The sequence below is a fragment of the Sinocyclocheilus rhinocerous genome, unplaced genomic scaffold (genome assembly GCF_001515625.1).
Source record: "Sinocyclocheilus rhinocerous isolate Xijiao unplaced genomic scaffold, SAMN03320098_v1.1 scaffold470, whole genome shotgun sequence".
NCBI classification, from domain to species: domain Eukaryota; kingdom Metazoa; phylum Chordata; class Actinopteri; order Cypriniformes; family Cyprinidae; genus Sinocyclocheilus; species Sinocyclocheilus rhinocerous.
The window spans coordinates 254,425-274,856 of NW_015637537.1; the positions used below are offsets into that span (position 1 = coordinate 254,425).

The 20,432-nt window shown below is 36.7% G+C and overlaps 1 protein-coding gene across 1 annotated transcript in view; it reads right to left on the reverse strand.

Moving 5' to 3' along the window:
• Positions 1 to 891: 891 nt before the first annotated feature.
• plch2a (phospholipase C, eta 2a) overlaps positions 892 to 20,432 on the reverse strand; it is a 43,718-nt gene continuing 24,177 nt past the window's right edge. Inside the window, exons 11-22 of the mRNA XM_016563989.1 lie at positions 19,694 to 19,846; positions 17,802 to 17,900; positions 17,437 to 17,537; positions 17,244 to 17,329; positions 15,944 to 16,129; positions 15,545 to 15,652; positions 13,622 to 13,746; positions 12,327 to 12,411; positions 11,150 to 11,296; positions 10,940 to 11,019; positions 7,323 to 7,653; positions 892 to 3,608 (exon numbers count right to left, since the gene is read on the reverse strand). Of these exons, the coding sequence (XP_016419475.1) occupies positions 1,999 to 3,608; positions 7,323 to 7,653; positions 10,940 to 11,019; positions 11,150 to 11,296; positions 12,327 to 12,411; positions 13,622 to 13,746; positions 15,545 to 15,652; positions 15,944 to 16,129; positions 17,244 to 17,329; positions 17,437 to 17,537; positions 17,802 to 17,900; positions 19,694 to 19,846 (3,111 nt within the window). The 3' untranslated portion in view covers positions 892 to 1,998. The remainder of the gene's footprint in view (positions 3,609 to 7,322; positions 7,654 to 10,939; positions 11,020 to 11,149; positions 11,297 to 12,326; positions 12,412 to 13,621; positions 13,747 to 15,544; positions 15,653 to 15,943; positions 16,130 to 17,243; positions 17,330 to 17,436; positions 17,538 to 17,801; positions 17,901 to 19,693; positions 19,847 to 20,432) is intronic.

Consider the following 20,432-nt stretch of genomic DNA (forward strand, 5'->3'; position numbering starts at 1 on the left):
TTTAAATGTAAAGATCAACAATGAATAACAGTATTTACAGTGCCTGCGTCTGCTGTATTTTTTTTTACATCTCTGACAAGTATTAAAATAATGAACTGCTCTTAACATACTAGCATGGTCTTCTTCGCACTACTTATCATCCAGTTTTGTGGTTAAATAAATATAGAAACTTTGATTAAAACACATTACCCATATTTCAACTTAAGTATAATGTCTCTGCACTTTGTACACCCCTGAAAACGACCCGTAATTTTACATAAGAATAGCCAAGACCGTAACGCAGATCTAAACACCTAGAAATATTATCATGCAGACACTCATCAATAAGCTCCACTTCTGCTGATTTTACTGCAATCTCTACCTCAATTATCTCATGCCCATATCGGTCTCCAAGAAGGAGCTGCTTTAAATTGAAACACCGCCAGTTATCAAAAACATTAACTTGTGCTGTAACTTTAAATCATCAATCATGCTCTGCTGCTACTGTCAATTTGAACTTGCTCAGTGGTGGCTTAAAGACCTTTAATATTCAGTAAAATGTATTAATTTAGACTGATACTTGACTCTATCGAATGAGGTCAAAGAATAATTGAACTGAACTGAATAAAAATACTACATTACCTACTTTATACTTGTAATTAGAACTGAAATGACTGATTACTGAGAATTTAGCTTAGAAGAAATCTGCATTTCATAAAGCATACTTGAAACTGGAATTTAATAGGATCCAAACATGCATAGAATTTTAACCATATAAACAGTTGACTTTTCACCATACAGTCCCGTACAGTCAAATAGAAGAATATTAAGAAAGATGATATATCTTCACTGCTTGGAAAGTGAAAGAGTTGTGTTTGTTAACTTCAGATACAAGAATACAGCAAAAAGAAGTATGTAATTGGTAAAAATTTATTCCCCTGTTACTGAGTAGCATTCTTTTAAAAAAAAAGTAATAAAAGGTATTAGTGTACTTAAGACAATGACATTGAATAACATCAACATAACTGCTTACCTAGACTCTAATAGACTGTACATTTTTAAATCATAAAATCTTTGAAACATAAAAATACAGTAGACCATAGGAGAAATATTAAAATCAAGTGACAAACAATACAATTTCAAAAGGTAAACTACTGTACATAAAGTGAAAATATACAATTTTTATATGAATTACCGTATTTTTAGCGCTACACTTCATTAGTAACTAACTCAACTAAAGAACCTACTGTAAGTTGTAATTTTACTAAATTAAAAATTAAAACAACAGAACATAGCAGAGCAGTCATTAATATTACTACATCTAAAACTATTTAAAAAAATAGTTTCAAGGGACATTAAATTATTGTGACAAACACATCCCATGCTTGGTTACAAAATTTGTTCTCATACCATTAACAACACAAACAAATGCATTTGTATTTTGGCTGCAGACTAATAAACATCTGAATCCAGGAAATCATTGTGGTGAATCAGTAGTGCTTACATTTTTATCTATTGCTGCCATAAGCTGCATCTTAAAAAAAAAAAAAATTACAGTACCACAAATGCCACAGGCATAATCTAATTTTAGAATGTTTGTAATAACTTCTATATGCAATCTTGTATATTTTAATACACCTTTTAAAAAAATCCTCTGGCTTTGCACCTTTGGCTTTTTTTTTCAACACATGCATGCACATTTACAAATAATTTGTACAAACTAGCAAACTGTTGCATCCAATTTAAAGTTTAAAGCTTAGCATCTTATCCCTTGTAACGGCTCATTATTCAGGATTGGTAGTAGGTCAACAATGGGCATAAAAAAAACAAAAAAAGACGATGTGTGCTTTTCAACTTTTATCATCAAGCCAAAATGTAAGATGTATTACAGTAGGTGCACATAAGAATTGTTTGACTGCTCAACATGTCTACTGGAGTATCTTAATGAGTGATAGGTGTAGGCTGGCCACCTTGTGTCTGCTTGCTCCCCGCAAGAAAACTCAACACACTCTCGTCCTTTTACAGCCTGAGCTTAAAGAAAACCTCGTTGTCCGGGCTCAGAGGGCTTTGTTGGGGTGGTCCTGGTGGAAGCTGGCTCAAAAGATCCAAACTAACACAGGGACTGTGGCCTACACTACAAGCTCCTTCAGGATTGCCACGCTCTTCGATGGGGCTCCCAGATGTCCTAGTCAGGCTCTGTAGCCGCTGCCTCTCTTGGGCCTGCCTGGCTCGGTTAGCGATGTATCTCACCCGGCTCTGGCTCCGTGAGGAACTCCTCCGCAAAGGGGGTGTCTCCTCCTCTTCCTGTCCCGCTTCGGAATCGTTCCTGCACTGAGCAAAGTCTTTGCTAGTGAGGGGCTCCACATCGGTGAGCCTCTTGAGCTGCTCCGTTAGGTCATTCTGGGGCTTTCTAAGAGTTTTCCCTAGTTGACGGCTTGGCCTCACAATGAAACTGCGACTAATGCTGCGATACTTGCTCTCAAAATTACAGGCGATGTCGTCTGAAGTGAGATCTCCAAGACTCTTGGATTTCGAGCTGCTGTCCATGTCTTTTGCCGAGGGGGTGGTTGACCTCTTGGAGCCAGCAGAAGCAGCAAGACTGGAAGACTGCTTTAAGCCCTCCATGTACAACCTGCTCCACGTGTGGCGCCTCTGCATGGGCCGGATGGGGTCTTTCTCTGCAACCAAAGGCCTGGGTTGTAACTCGTCCTCTGGCTCGCACATCTCACCATCCCGCAGGTTGGGGTTGGACTTGCTCTTGCTGACGAGCGAGACGTTGCACGATACAATGGTCGACCGAGGCTGACTGGTCCTGTTGGCCAACGATACTTGGTTGTCCGAGTAGTCCCGGGCTGCACTAAGACAGGTAAGGCTCTTTCTGGAAAGGTTGGGCAAGGACAAATCAATCACAGTGTCATTGGATGAAATGCTGGAAGACGATGACACGCTATCCCGATGGCTGCTGGGGTCGAGTTTGCTCCAGAGCCTGTCGTTTAAAGTGGCGTCGATAGAGACTTCGGGGACCACTGATGGGCTGTCTGTTTTCATCACTGCCTTCATTTGTCCTTCACTTTTGGTCCTTCTGACTGGGGTCCTCAGTCCCGTTTGCATGCTTCGTCCAATGTCTCTGTCAAACACCCCCTTCAACGGCTGAATCCTTTGAGAGCTCTGAGTGGCGGTTGTTTCCTTTACGGCATCTGTCTCTGTCTGTCGTGTTTTTATTTCAGGATTGTTGGGATCGGTGACTGCTTTTTGCACAACTTCACCATCCTCCTGGTCTGGCAATGGGGGCGTATCACATCCAATGTCAAGGTAATTTGTGGAAAGTGAAGAGTTGAGTTGGCTGTTCCCAGAATCCTTGCCACTGGTGCTATATGGACCAACACACTGGGTTAGTGCAAATGATTTCCGAATGTCCTCATTATTTTTCACAGGGCTGAGATTTTCCCCATTGGAAGATGTTGTTATTGCTGTGGATGGTGAAGACAATGTAGTGGAGGGACAATGTGGCGAGGTATCCACAGGGCTTTGTGTGGAGGTCAAAGGATTGTTCTCCTGAAATTCCTCAGTAATGGATCCCAGACATGAGGTGTTCAGGGATGGAGGTGGACTCTGCACTTCAGAATTTTCTGAAAGCACATGGCAAGCAGAAAAAATGAGTTAAACAGTAAATAGGGAGCAATATAATTAGGTATAGTATAATGACAATTAAAATGCTGTTAAGAGTTTTAAAACACACACACACACACACACACACGACTACATAAAATGTATCATGAATGCCAACAAGACCAACAATATACAGCGATATTTTTTGCACATGAATGAAATAATGCCTTTTTGCGTAGAACATTTACAGCAAAACAAAATGAAAAATAAAGGTGAAGTGTGTATTTTAATGTACCACTTATTGTCTGCTGTTGCTGCTGTGTCAACAATATTTTGACTGACCCACATTGACATGGTATTTATACTTTTGGGTGAAATCAACCTTCAAATGCCTTAAAGTTGTCTCTGCATATTAAACTTGGATAGGAGTTTTTATGATGAAAAATACACACTTCAGCTTTAAGCACAATTCAACAAAACCACATATTTGGACACAAATGTATTGCAAACATATAACATGCTTTGTCTAAAAATGTGTTGTATTTAAATAATAACAAAATACAATTATATAAAAAAATAAAGAGAAAAAAATGCATGTATTAATTAAAAATATAAATTATATTTGGTATATACAGCATGACCCATCAAAGGTGCAAAAGTAAATGCAGAAGTAAACAAAACATAAGGTTAGCACAAAGGCTGGGGATTCAGGGAAACAACGCTCCATATCTTTTCAACATCACATTTTCACAATTCTTATGTTACTTCCACTGTTCTCCTGTTAGTATTGTGTAAACGGAAATGCTTTAAGGCTTTATTAAAAGCTTTTTTTCTTGTGATCTTTTTAAATCCCTCTCTCATTGACGAAAGATTAATGTTTAAGCATAATCCAATTGAATTCAAGCCCAAATGCAAATATATGTTTTTATCCTCATTTTGCCATCTGCCAAACAAATATAACAAGTCTGATCTTTTTCAGAAAATAACACGCCTTTCCTCAAGTAACATGATTTGATCACCATGTCCATAGCATAAATGTTCAGACTTTAGTTTTTGAACCAATTCTCACTTAACTACAACTTTTGCCTCAATAAACAACTTATTCCGCTGCTTATTAATAGTAAGGTAGTTGTTACGTTTAGGCATGGGATTGGATTAAGGGATCTAAAATATGGTCATGCAGAATAAGGCATTAATATGTGCTTTGCAAGTACTAATAAATGGCAGAAATATAAATATTTACACTTTAGATCAACAAATGCTGTTTCTTTGCACATGTTCAGTAAGGTGTATGATGTTGAATATAACACACAACACACATCATGATGAAAAAGGTTACATAATTTCAAAGAACAAAAAAGAGCTTGATTAAAACAAAATGCTGAAAAACGTTTTACCTGGTAATTGGTCAGCCCCTCAGTTTTGCACTAAGGATAGAAAGCATGCAAGAAGGAAGGAACAAATAGGCGTTTTAACAGGTTAAGTGCAGATTGTAACAGAAGGACAGTGCAAAAGGGAGGGAGATTGGTACACCAGGAAATTGCACTGACAAAACATATATGCTTTGTTCTAATATGGATTTATAGATACACAATAAAGAATGGGGGCATGGGAAGGTAATGTTTATAGAACTAAATAGTTATGAGTACTAAGAGGATGCAGCTGCACCCACTCATTCATAAGTCATATGATAATCCCCCACTCCCAACCCCTAAATCAACATGCAAGAACGTAGTTAGCCAATATTCCCCATGTAGAAATCCCGTGATTTCAAGACCTGCCCCAGTGGTAAAAGCCGAGCATCTGGTTTGTATTTGCTCAAGTGCGTGGGGCAGAAACACATCCTCACTCCTTACAGAAGAGTCTTGTGACTCTCACAGTTTTGTGACAGCACTAAAATCAGTTACATTGCTGCATTAAACAGATAAAAACATACAAAACATGCATAGTTTGGTAGGAGTGTCCCCACACCCACAAATTTTGATCAATGAATTACAATGACTTTTCCTTTCATTTATGATTATTGGATAAAAAAAAAAAATATATATATAGTATGTATGTTTATATACAGTATGAGTTACATTCACTATATTGTATTCACCATTATTATTACATTTTATTAGTTTCTAGAGGACTTGGAAACCTAGTAATAGCCCCAAAAAGAGGTTTTCATTGCTCAAAGGTTGAATCTAGATATTTAGATATATTTAGTGGACTTTTCGGTCCCACTTTATATTAAGTGGCCTTAACTACTATGTACTTACATTTAATTTTCTTTTAAGTATCAAAGTATCTTTGTCTCAGATGTTTGCCCTATTCCTTAGAACCCATAGAAACTAATTGTAGACTTTGCACAACGGTAATTTCTCTCCATTTAAGGGAAATAAATTTTCTTTTTAATGGAAGGCTGTTTTTTTTCTTCAGTATTCTTAAAAGTTAATTAGGTTTTGCTAAGGGAATTACAGATCATTTATCATAGTAATAATATACATGTTGGCACAACCTTGCTCTATAATCATTTCCTAAAACAATTACTTCAAAATCACAAAGAAGCATTGATGGGATGCCCTCATTGAGTCAGTTACTGATGCCCCCACTGTCACCATGCAGCTACATTTGCATTTAAATCTGGTTTCAGGATATTGATTTAAGGACACAGAAACTAAGAGGAAATAATGCACATTAAAACCAGTCAATATCAAACAGTAATGGTTAATATGTAGTATTCTTGTTTCTGTGACAGGATCCCATTGATGACATTGACCATTTCTAGTGCGGATCAGCCTTCATTGAGATGGTCACCATCCACAAGGTCTTTGGTGGGTATTTGTTGGGTTCCATCACAACCTACTGAAAACTATCCTACTGAGGCACTGGGACATTCTAACAATTAAAATCCATCTAACTACAAACACCTTACCAGCGAAAAACAAGGGGGATTTACTGCGGATCTCCTCCATTTTCTGAGCGAACAGAGCATTCATCTCGCGCTGCAGTGTCCCTGCGGCCCGCTTTCGGTTCTCCATTCCTCGCATCGGGAATATGGTGGGTAGATCAAGACTGGCCAGACTGTCACAGCTGCTAGAGTCGCTATCAGACAATCTTTTGACGTCATTCACAGATCTAGTCTCGTTGCAGTTGCTGCCATAGTTGCGTGGGGCAGGGCATTGCCAACAAAGGCTAGTTTTGCTGTCTGGAACTGGAGGAGGTGGTGTGGATGGGGACCGAAAGAGTCGGCGCGGTACGCTACATGAGCGATCAATTTCTGACAGTAGGGTCCTCAGTGGGGTTAAGGGGTTGTGCAGCCAGTGTTTGTCTGGCCTTGGCCCTCGATCTAGGTAAGGGTACAGGCTTGGGTAGAGCCTGAGGATCTGGTTTGGGCTTTGAGTCAGTTTGGGCCAAGGCTTGTGGTTTGAGAATGGGCTCTGGCTGAACTTGTCTGGAAAGTGTTGGAGACCGAGACACCCTTTCAGGTCTGAGGGGAGCAGGTTTGCACTGGGTAACCTTCCTCTCCAAGTCTGGACTTTCCTTGGAGCCAATTACACACTTTATGCAATTGGAAGTCATCCCAACCTGCCCAGAGCTGTGGATAGCAACACGGGCAAATACTCCTGGCTTCTCATCCAATGGATCCAGAAGTCGCAGCTTGTTGGCTCGCTTCAGTGGTTCGCTCATTGTGCCCCTGTTTCGGTAAGGTGTAGCACGGGGCTCTGGAGAAAAGAAAGCACTCTTACCTTTACTGTCGTCAGGGTGAAGCTGCCCGTTGGTGCCGTGACCCCATGATTTTGCAGATGCAGTATCTCCGTTGTGGTGGACAGGTGGCCCCTCTTCCGATTCTCGCTCCTCACTGGCGCCCTCCGAGCTGCAATCTTTTGTGTCAATGGCGATCTCGGGGAAGCCCCTCTTGACTTTGGGTTGGCCCTTGGTAGGGGCGCTGGCTGTGCGGCGCAGGAGGTGAGCACCGAAGGTGCTCTTACGGTTGAGCAGAGCAGCAGCATGGCTGTCGAGAGATGCCTGCTTTGGGTTTCTGTGAAAGAGTCCTTTTATACCACTGACTGCTCGAACCTGCAATGGGACATCGGAAAAATCAGTAGGGAATATGAATCTAAGACAAATGGAATCATCTAAACAAGTTGTTAAATTGGCTTTCATAGATTCTTCTTCGAAATAATTAACCAAGCAAAAACTGCCTACCAAACCACTCTGATATCTTGTGCCCAGCTGGAAAAATAACTTAAATCAACTTAAAGTGTCCCTTTAAAACCAACCGAGGCTCACTGGAAATACGTGTTTGTGGCGAGGTTTCTGCAACATTGATATTATGTACCTTATTGCACATTTCATGGCAGTTTCAAAGTGAAATGCCCAGTGAGTGGCGCTAAAACGAGCAATCAATTTGTGACCGTGGCCACGTTTTTAGTATGTTTCTTCAGGTACATATTCAGAATTCAAATGTCGGTAAGTGTCACTAAAAGGTTAATGAATGTAAAAGTGATATAGAAATGTATTCACTGATGCAACCATGCTATTTTAACTTACAGGAGTTTGGAGCGTACTGTTGGAGCATGCTGTACTGGAGCGCTTCACAACGCCGTATCGGGTGAGCTACCGAGCAAACCTACTGCATTACAAAACCCATACATATGAAGCAGTATATGTGACGATAATGTTCAAAAGGATCAGTTTTCAAATCCCGCAGCATGTTAAAACTGTTTTGAAGTCATAACATAATATTGTGCAAGGAATTGTGCGAATATTAGGCTTGCTTAATCGAAACTCTGGCCCTGTAAATCATACTTTGTGCGAAAACGAATAAATGACTGAGTTTTACTGCCTCTAGTCTTTATTTCAACTGGAAGCTGCAGCAATTTTGTACATATAGGTATGTTTTTTTTTAGTTTTGCAGAAATGTAGAGGCACATATTTCCAATGAGCCTGGGTAGTTTAAAACCATTTAACCAGACTAGCCTGACAAGTGGAGGCAAGAGCTGCTTTTCCCAAAAGCATTGTAAGCCAACAATTTCTACAATCTACAGAAGCTTATGACGCTTTTGGAAAATGCAGTCAAGCTTAGTGGCCATCTAATCTCACTGGGGTGGTTTAAGATTTTCAGCATAGTATACAGACAACTAAACATTTTTTTTCATACCAGCTACATAATCAACATCATTTGAAGATAACCCTATAATGATAATTTGCCAAGTCGTATTTATCCACAAGTTAAGTTCTGTTCTAATCTAATGCAAAAACTTAAAAAGTGTTACCATTAGAAATCAGTGACAATTTAAATGACAACTGTTATCACAGATGTGGCAGAATTTGGAATCAACAGACAAAATGTGGGTTATTAACACAGACCTTTAAACATGAAGATGCAGACAATGTTGGGAATTTGTGGTGGTAGTGTTAATAACTATGAAATGGGAATAAATGTCAAGTGAAAGGTGACAGGACATTTATGTCCAACCATCTCTGATAAAAAAAATGACTCTGGGTGATTTATTTTGATTCATGCTAAAACAATGTAGGGGATGCCTAACTTGCTTGGAAATGAGACGCAAGGTATTGAAATTTTTATTATATAATGTTAATAATTAAGTAATAAAATATAGTTAAGGTCTGTTTACTCAAATAAATTAATAAGTAAATGAATGCACTAAAACTAGCAATTTTTCTGTTTCTCTGCACAACACCCAGTGTCATTTCATGAACCATGTTCAAGTAGATCCATGTGAGACTTCAAAGTGCTGTCAGCCATCTGATCTCCTCACTAATATTGCATCAAATACGTTCATGCATTTGTTTGTAATTTTAATGCATTTATGCTACACAATTACAGCAACAAGAACAAGATATTTCTTTGGCTCAGAAAAAGGATGTAAAAAAGTACCTGCTAAACTCCATCTCTCATAGTAGACACTCATAATCATGGATGGGAATAGAGAGGACGTAACACACTTCACAAACCAAGATAAACGCATCTCTCTCATGGACTCTACAGCTTGAGTGCAGTGTTACTGCGCAGAAGGCAGCCAAAACCCTTTCATGGCCCTTAAATGCCCTGAGTTAAGTGAAATAGGAGTGAACGCTGTCGCCTGCTATAGGGAAATTGACACTGGATCTGCTTTAGGGGTCAATGAGAATGCAGCCAAGGAAGGAAGTCACAGTTATGTCACAACTCATTTTGTATGAGTTGGCATGGTGAAGGCTAGCAAATGAATCAGGGCTTAGGCCACAGTCACTGTGGGGGGAGGGCGGGGTTCATAAGGAACATGCAGGGTGCTGATTAGGTCTCACTACACCTGAGTTTTGAACGAGGATCCTAACAATTTCCTGCCTCTATAGGCAGCTTTTGGACTAAGACATCATGTGGCACTTTGTACGAACAGGATCAAACTGTCCTATTCATTTTATTTTTTCATAGCATTAGTGGCACAAAAAAAAAAAACGTTTTTATTAGATATTTTGAAAAATAAAATTGATTACATAAAATTAATGTAGCTTGGAAAATAGGTAGATACAGGTCTGTACCACTTCCATTAACATGTTTTAAAAATGAATATGGTTATTTACAAGTACAATCATACATAAATGTTATAATTGAATCTATTGAAGTGAATCTAATGATTGTAGATTCAGTTGAAGTGAATCTACAATCATGTTACCCATTTTGCAAAAGATTACATATAATTTTTTAATTTTATAAATGTACAAATTTTATGCTTATGCTTTTAATATTCATCTAAAACAGAATAAAATCACATAAATCAGGATTTTATTCAGACCTGTATCAGATTTGAGTTACAGAGTTGGAAACCACATATAAAAACATTTAAAATAAAACAGCTCTTATAATATTTATTTTGACTTCTGGAAGTTGATAATCAACAACTAAAGTATTTGTTCATTCATTGAAAAAGAAAAAAAAAAGACTGACTTCATGTTCTATTTTGTACTATATTTGTGGAAAGTGTTACAAATGACTATAAATATATCTGATAAATAAATAAATAAATAAAGCCTACTTTGATCAAATTAGTAGGCAAGAATTAGTAAGGAGGATATATTAAACATATGAAACAATTTCTAAGTGTAATTTTTGTACACTACCATTTAGCTGTGTTAAGAGCCTACTGTAGCAGTCTAAAACAAATAAACATCATATTTTTACTGTAAGCCGTGCCTAATGGCTGGAATCAATATTAGGATTTTGAGACTTTTTTCTACAGTCTTTTAGCACATGACAAGAATATTATCTTTTTAAACTTGCAGATTAACAATGCCAGTTACAGCTCTCGGCACACAATAGCACCAACAATTTTTTTGCCTGCAAACCACAAGAAGTGCTCACCTTACTGGTGATGTCATTCACTGCAATATGAACAAAGATGGAAGCTTCCTCCATGCCTTCCAAATACACATGTCGGTAACCTGACAATCAAATATACACAAATTAAGGATGCACTAAACATTGGAAAAACATATATTCCAAATGCCTGATATGTCACAAATATTTTTTCTTATATAAAAAGGAATGTAATATGTAAACAAAAGTTGGTACCGGGAATCATGCTGTTAAAGGCGATGGTCCTCTGGCCAATAAAATCTTGGCCAATTGGGTCATGGTCCCAAACCAGGAAGCGTATAAGAGCAATCTCTGGCATGTGAAGAGTGAAGACGAGTGTCTCCTCCCACATAGGATTGAATCCTGAGAGAGAAAGATAGAGGAGGGGGAATATAAAATAGCGTGAATTTATGCAGATATAATGAAAGGAAGAAAGGATTGGAGGTGTCAGAATGTTCATATTCACCTGCCTTTTTCACTCCAAACAAAATTACCTGCTTGACCTTCACAATCCAGGCAAAATAGGCCACTTAACTGAAATTGCTTGCCTCAGAGTGACTGAATTACTTAAACCTGCCAGAGTACCTTTACACTCAAATAATATTCTCTTGGACTTGTCCATTTTATTTGACAGCAGATCTATAGTCATTCTTGGACAAAAGTTCTAACATACAAGTAGACAAAGATCAGTTTCAATATTCTGTACCCTATAGCATCTGAGGTCCCACAGGGCTCTATCCTTGGGCCAATGCTGTTCTCTTTTCACCTGGTGTCATTATAAAATCAACCCATACCGAGTGAGTGGTTCCTCAGAAATCCTCTCCAAAATGATCTCCATTACAGCCACTTCATGTCTTAAAACATACAGAAAACGAGCCCATTTCCAAACCTCTATTCACCTAGCCAATTTCTCTGGGTTATCTCTTTACGAGATGCATCTACACATTCCTCAATAGTCTGACCACCCCTACTGACTAAATCTAGCCTCCACTTTTCAAAAAACATTTGATGACACTTAAAATTCAAATGTCACTTTCCTTTTTTTAATCTTTAGTATCTCAATACCACTCTACATGCATCTGTGAGTTGCTTTAGTAAGAAAACGCCTGCAAGAAAATAAATGCAAATGTAAATGAAAATCGAGTTCATGAATTATTGAATTGTTTAGTGGTCGGGAGATGCATTTTGAGATTATATCTGGTGCAAGTATCATGCATAAATTTATCGCACCTCTTCCAAACAAACACACATAACAATGAACACTCCAAATAATGGTCTCACAGTTTAATGATACATTAATGGCCAATCCCCCAACAATTACAGGTTAAATGGCAAGCTGTGTTGTTGTTTGTGTGTGTAATATAAAATCTGTCATGGGATATCTCTCTCTCACCATTGTCATCAACCACCCTGGTTTGCTCTTTGCCGCAATCCACTGGTAGACCGATAATCTCCACTTCCACAAATGGGTCGATTATCTAAAGAAAAAAAAAACACATTAGAAATAATTGAAATAATACAAAATCAAACCATGCAATTGTGGTTACAATACCTTTTAAAACATCTCAACATAAATTTATAAAATAAATAAATATTTTAAAAAGAAATATAATTTGTTGTATAATTTAAATGCATACCTGTGTCCTCCGTAAGTAATGATTTGTATACTGTTATTACTTTGGATTTATGATGATTTGCTATGGTCCAATGCGCTTTGAAATAATACAAAATCAAACCATGCAATTGTGGTTACAATACCTTTTAAAACATCTCAAGATAAATTTATAAAATAAATAAATATTTTAAAAAGAAATATAATTTGTTGTATAATTTAAATGCATACCTGTGTCCTCCGTAAGTAATGATTTGTATACTGTTATTACTTTGGATTTATGATGATTTGCTATGGTCCAATGATTGTATAATTTTCAGGAAATGATTTCATGCTTTATTATCAGATAGTGAGAAAGTCTGATTACATGCAGGTTGTTTAAAAAAACAGACTGCATTTACTGTCTTAATAAATGTCACTAGTCTTATTTTGCATGAATCATCAGTGCACATTATTGTAATGAAAAAAAAAATCAAAAATTTTTTTTTTGATATCAGTTTACTTTTCACAATCCTTTCAAACCCTAAATAAAATGAATAAAATTGATCAAATTAAGTCCCCCTCATTATTCCTCACTGAATATTCAGTTTAACTCAGAAATACTTTACAATATGGAAGTTAAATGCATTGTAACCTAATTATAAATGTTTCCATGGTGTGCATGAATTGCAGGGATGAATCAGAGGCATTTACATTCGTCCTATCAATATCAGTCATAATGAGAAAACTTTAAGGAATCTGATGCGTGTTTTATGTTTCACTTCAGTAGTGTGTGCTAAAGAAACCTGACACTCAAAATAAGCTTTAAAACAAAAATGAAAGGCAGCATGATTCAGAATTATTGCAATGATAGATGTGATAGACAGACAGATAGACAGATGAAATTGTGGTGGACATCAATCGTGTTGGCAGGCTGCTCTGATCCACAGGCTCAATGAAATCCCATGAAGCCGGGTAAACCCACAGTGAGTGACAGCTTTAGTGATTATAATGGGATTTAAAATGTTCTACTATTGTCACGCTGCTCATTTTCTATGTACAATCTGAACACCAGTTTTGTTGTTTTCTTGATTTACCTCTCCTCGGTCACCCAGCATGGAATCTTTAGGCTTGGGTAATTGCTGGCCGCTGATGATCTTAAGAACCAATTGTTTTTTCAACCGCCCTGGTAAAGGATCCTCAGCCACTGGATTAAATGAACCTGCAAGAACAAAGAAAGGACACAATTCTGTACTTACAATTCCATAATCATATCATAACATCAACAACTCTTTGCAAAATTCCTAGTTTGCTTTGCTAATACACTTACAGTAGATTCACAAACACTGACTTATATTATTGAACTTGATCTATTGAATGTTTCCTAAATTAACTGTTGTCCACTGTTATTTGTTTTAAAATTTCTTGTTCATTTCTTTGATAAAAAGGCAGTCTTTTGTAATGGAATTTTCTATTATAATGAATGTAATTTGTTGATATAAACATTGTATTATAATGATTTTGTGATGTTAAATTTATAATATAATATAATATAATATAAAATAATTAATGCTGTCAAACGATTAATCGCATCCAAAATAAAAGTTTTTGTTTACATAATATATGTGTGTGTGTACTGTGTATATTTATTATGTATATATAAATACACACACATGCATGTATATGTTTAAGAAAAATATGTTAAGTTTATATATTAAATATATTTATATATGATATAACTTATATGAATATAAACATGTACATACCTGTAGATATTTTCAAAATATATGCTGTATGTGTGTGTCTTTATATACAGTATACATAATAAATAGACAGCCATCAAAATTCAATGACTATTACGATTAATATTTACAAGCATCTCTCTGGTGTTAGGGGCCATTTCAGCAATTGAAGTCATAACAAAAATGTTCCCTTTTTATTATTAGTATTTCCTGTAAATCCAGTAGTGTCTTCCAAGAATTGAACCATTTTCATATTAAATTAAACTACTAGAGCGTAGCAGTGAGCAGCAGGTTCCCAGTATGTTTCAGCCATACTGTTTATTCTTGGTTTCTCCATTAAACCGAAATATTTGTTTGTGGGTGGACTGGCATACCCAGATGGCAGCCGGTGCTCCAGAAGGGCTGTGGGTTGAAGTTGCTGGAGTCCACGCGGTACGGGGAGGGGTAGATACGCGAGAGCTGGCGCTGGTTGAATCGCATGAACTGCACCGGCTTCTGCTGCATTAACTGATGGGCCTTGGTCTCGCTCATCGATGACACCTGCCAACCGCTGCTGCCCACTGCAGTGCAACCCAACACAACACACATGCATCAGATGTGAAAACATACACTGGCCATACACTTCAAAAGGTTCTTCACAGCGATGCCATAGAAGATGTGTGTGTCTTTATATATACATAATAACACAGCACACACACATATATTATGTAAACTAAAACTTTTATTTTAGATGCGATTAATCGCGATTAATCTTTTGACAGCACTAAATATAATATAATATACTATTTTAAAAATGACAATAACAACAGCTTAGCAATATGCTCCTTCTGCATCTACATTACAATGAAATATAACAAAATCTGGGTAACACTCTACTTAAAGCCTTCATGCATGATGCATTATAAAAGTTTTCATAATGTACGTTATAATGCATGATATCTTTTCATTAATAATTGTAACCCAAGATGAAATGCATTATAATACTTGAAAGTTTGTATGTCGTGTTTTAATGCGTTATATTTTTTAAAATTGTAACAATGAAATGGATAAGTATTCTAATGTATTATAACGGTGGTTACAATTATTCATGAGATCATAAAATGCATTGTAAGGTTCATTACAGAGCATAAGTAATGCATTAAAAAAACGATATTATAATGCATTATATATAGAGACTTTAAGTGTTACCGAAATCTGAAGCAGGAAGACATTAATACAGACAGACATACAACATCAGTGACCAAAAAAAACAAGCAAACTAGTAATGTAAGCACTCACCTTCACACATACAGGAAGGTTTCAGGATGTAACCGCAGTTGCCGTTGCAATAAAACGTGGCTCTGTTGAGCTGCAGCACTCTGCCCTCTGTCTGGTAGTTCAAAGCCACTGCATAAAAGCCATCAAAATTCAATGACTATTACGATTAATATTTACAAGCATCTCTCTGGTGTTAGGGGCCATTTCAGCAATTGAAGTCATAACAAAAATGTTCCCTTTTTATTATTAGTATTTCCTGTAAATCCAGTAGTGTCTTCCAAGAATTGAACCATTTTCATATTAAATTAAACTACTAGAGCGTAGCAGTGAGCAGCAGGTTCCCAGTATGTTTCAGCCATACTGTTTATTCTTGGTTTCTCCATTAAACCGAAATATTTGTTTGTGGGTGGACTGGCATACCCAGATGGCAGCCGGTGCTCCAGAAGGGCTGTGGGTTGAAGTTGCTGGAGTCCACGCGGTACGGGGAGGGGTAGATACGCGAGAGCTGGCGCTGGTTGAATCGCATGAACTGCACCGGCTTCTGCTGCATTAACTGATGGGCCTTGGTCTCGCTCATCGATGACACCTGCCAACCGCTGCTGCCCACTGCAGTGCAACCCAACACAACACACATGCATCAGATGTGAAAACATACACTGGCCATACACTTCAAAAGGTTCTTCACAGCGATGCCACAGAAGAACCATTTTTAGTTCCATTCAATCAAAGGTTCTTTAAAGAACCATCTCTTTCTTACCATTTTATAATCTGAAGAACCTTCTTTTGCCACAAAGAACCTTTTGTGAAACAGAAAGGTTCTGCAGATGTTAAAGGTTCTTTATGGAACCATTTAGACAAAAAAAGGTTCTTCTATGGCATCGCGAAGCACCTTTATTTTTAAGAGTATATGGAGGATGAGTGCCATTTAAAAAATAATGAAGGATCAGTTTATTAATTTGAAAAATATAAATTGTAAATAAAGAACCACTTTACAAATAAAAACAATAAAACATAAATATGATTTTTTTTTCTTTAAATGTAATTTAAAATCAAGAGAAACATTTTAAAATTGCATATTTCACATAAATAAATAAACTTGACACACCTGATCACAACATAATTGCACACCAAATCACATGAAAACTACACTTTTTTTTTGAGGTTGTAAATAAAACAAAGACTACTGTAGTACATTTTACAATACAATTCTATTTAATTATATTTTACTTTAATTTAATGTGTTACTTGCTGTTTCTTTGTAATAATTTGTGAAATTTAATAGCAATTTCTGTGTGGAAATTGTATCCAAATGTTTTTTCAGTGTAATGTACTTTAAACTGAATTTTCATATACAACCCTTGATAATAAAATAAATGAAACCTTTCTTTTTCTGATTGGACAGACGCTATTGGAAGAGAGCTGAACTGGACGATAACATCACTGAATCACCAATGTATTGACTTTAACTGAAAAGTGACTCTCTGGTATTGTCCTCTTGCGTTTTTGAGAAACTATTTTCCTGTGTAATACTGTAAAGCTGCTTTGACACAATCTGCATTGTATAAAGCGGTATATAAATAAAGGAGACTTGACTTCATTGTGTAAGTGGCCCTCTTAGAGCCTAAATAAATAGGGCCTAGGATACATTTTTCATCAACTTCATAATTCTGAATCTCACAGGAAGTTTGAGATTTTCACGTATATTTTCTGTTCTTCTCACCTTGTGCCTCAAAGTCCGGTGTGCCCACAGATTTCGTGTATACCAGATCAGAAAGTGCTCTTGACAACTTCATTGTTTTTTTCTTTCTGTTAAAACAGATTACAGTTACAGACATCAATGATGAATCATAAACGATTTAAGCACATTTATGACTATATCTAAACCCACACACCATGAGCGATTCTAACAGTACCTGCTGTGATGCACTGGTGCTTTAGACGCCCCACTCGAGCTCTCCTGATCCGTGTCCGTGTCCTCAAAACTGGAGGACTTCCTCAGTTTACTTGTCTTTTTCTACAGTGAACAGACGGAGTTGAGGTGATGCAGAGTTAATTAAGTTAACATGTCACAAATAAACTCTGAATTTATTACACAGCTGAATGTAGTATTCCAGGGAGCCATATACACATGTTATTATTTCTATTAATCATTCATTCTGTATGAATAATTGATATAGGCAGAAGACAGATGCATTTTTCAGTGTGTGCAGTATGTTGTTATGGAAGGAAACATTGTTTGGTTTAGTCCATATGCATAATACTCTATATGTAAAACTACCTTGCGTTTGGAGAAGCTCCCCATGAAAGATCTACCCAGACGTTTGCTGCCACCAACGTTGGCCTCGTCTCCAGTGTCAGTGCTGTCTTCTGCTTTTCCCTGTATTATAAAAAAGATGCATTGCAGTGCAAATATGGACAGGAATATATACATAAATATACCAAATATAATTTGGTATAACATTATCATGACAGTAAATGTAAAATAATTATATTCATCAAATCTACATTTTTAAAACGAAAAAAAAAAAAAAAAGAATTTGGAAAAAATAAATCATATTAAATATAATATTATATTAAATATTCTGGAAAATTATTATTTTTTGTATATGTTAAATCAGACTTTTATAGTTCAGACTCGAGTGGAGGAGTGAGAAAAAAAACAGAAAAAAAAACTGAGCAAAAGTATGCAATTTGTTGCAGTTGATATTTATATGGCTGAAAAAGGTACGATGAAATTCTGATAGCCTGGAATGTAAATCAATGCGAGCTTTATAACAGTACAGCAGATACTTCAAATAAAAGACATAAATATCAGTTGTCACTCGAAATCTGCTAATAACATGTCTTAAAAAAAATTCTATTTAAATGCTAGTTTTATGATCAAATATTTGTAGTTTATGTTGTGGTATAACACAATGAAATGATGATCGAGAGAACAAATAAACATTTCTCAAAAGCCTGTTGTATGATATATTCACATTTAAACGTGATTTTTCAAATATATAGGATCAACTATAAATCAGATGACACAAGGCATGTTGTAGATTGTGAACAATAGGTTTGTCAGCAAAGTTTTTGCCTAACAAATATGAGAGATACAGTTCTGTAGCAGATGGACAGCAGACTTATTCTTTTCTTTCACTAGGTGGCGACAGCAAACTATTCATTCAAAATATACAGTAAATGGGACTTATCATGGAGAGCAGGATTTTTCTTGCTGGAGCTATAACATTTTTAGTTTTAAGGGTACATGAAACAGACTGTTCAATTCTAGGTGTCAAGGAGAGGGTGGACTTCAGGGGAAAAATTTTATAAATGTATAGCATATGGCCAATTTAAGCATGCTCGCCTGTATCTCTGTGGGCCGTCAAGGACGGTGGTATGGCACATGCTGAGAAAAAAACCCTGTGTCTTATTTGGATACGCCTCGAGTCAGTCCTTAAATAACCACGTAGCACATATCTGTACAAGGACAAAACTAAGCTAATTAAAGCACTTGCTGAATAGTTTAAATGAGTGAAATGTAAGAGAACAGGTACAACTGTTTTGTACTATGATTATCATGGTAAATAAAAAATCATCAGCTTGTTATAGGTCCAATTAGGTTATGATTACTTTCTGTCTGTCTATCTAAATAAAAAGTGTAAGTAATAGTGATTAAAGGGATAGTTCACCCAAAAATGAAAATGTGATGTTTATCTGCTTAGCCCCAGGGAAACCAAGATGTAGGTGCAACACACCCATTAACGTAAACTACGCCAGAGCGCGGACACATCTCACGCACCGGATGCCGTGCGCGTGCTCAAAGACAGTTGGACATAGTGGTGAATTCAAGGTAAAAAATGATATAAATACTGTTCGGTTTCTTGCACAAACCGATTAGACTGCAATGGCTGGACTTAAAAATCATAATATGTGTTCTACTGAAGAAACAAAGTCACCTACATCTTAGATGCCCTGGGGGTAAGCAGATAAACATCAAATTTTCATTTTTGGGTGAACTTTCCCTTCAAGTCAACAGTAAACAAACTACAGTACATTGATCTACATGCATAGAATAGAAACTAGAACACAATGCAAGCAGAAGTGAATGTGGTAACATTTCCTCTCCTGGAAAGGAAGGAGTGCCATGTATGTACAGGTGCTGTGGGTGAAGTACAGCATATTAACCTTCAGCGGTGATTTGTCATGTTTTCCCGCCGGCGGCAGGGCTGCGATGGTAAAACTGTCCGGATCTTCCCGGTCACGAATCTTTGACTCCTTCATGAGGTTATCTAATTTTTTCTTTGCAACATTTTCCGCCTGCTTCCTGTTCATAGACGTCTGGAAATGGAGACGGAGAGAGAAGTGAATTCGAATGGACTTAAAATTAGCATTGTAACAGCGTCTGCAGGGAACATGAAGGTCAAAAGCATTCATCAAAATATCTAGGTTAGTTCAACTGAAGTCTTGACCTAATTTTACACACAGAGAAAAATGCATGACAAATATTCACTTGCCAAAATGCCATGTTTTATTTTTACATTAAGGCACTTAAGAGAGAGGAGCTTTCATTCAAAATGCACGAGTCTTTGAGGTTTCACCGAGAGCCTTTTGCATAAAGTACAATTGAAACGTCCTGCTAAAAGAACATGACAGATGTAGAATTGAAGATTAGCGTGAATCTCATTAAACTTTCTATAACTTGACCAGGTGATATTTCAGCCTCAAATGAAAAGAAAGTAAAAAACAAAAACAAATATATTTCGCATTAAGAAAATGAAGACTTTAGTACCATTAAAGGTATTGCATTTGCAACATTATTTTCATGACAATTAAACATATGAAATCTCTTGAGCTGTTCAAAATTCTAACATGCTACTCTTACTTTTTTTAATGCAATGCACTCGATTTCATCTTCTATTTCCAG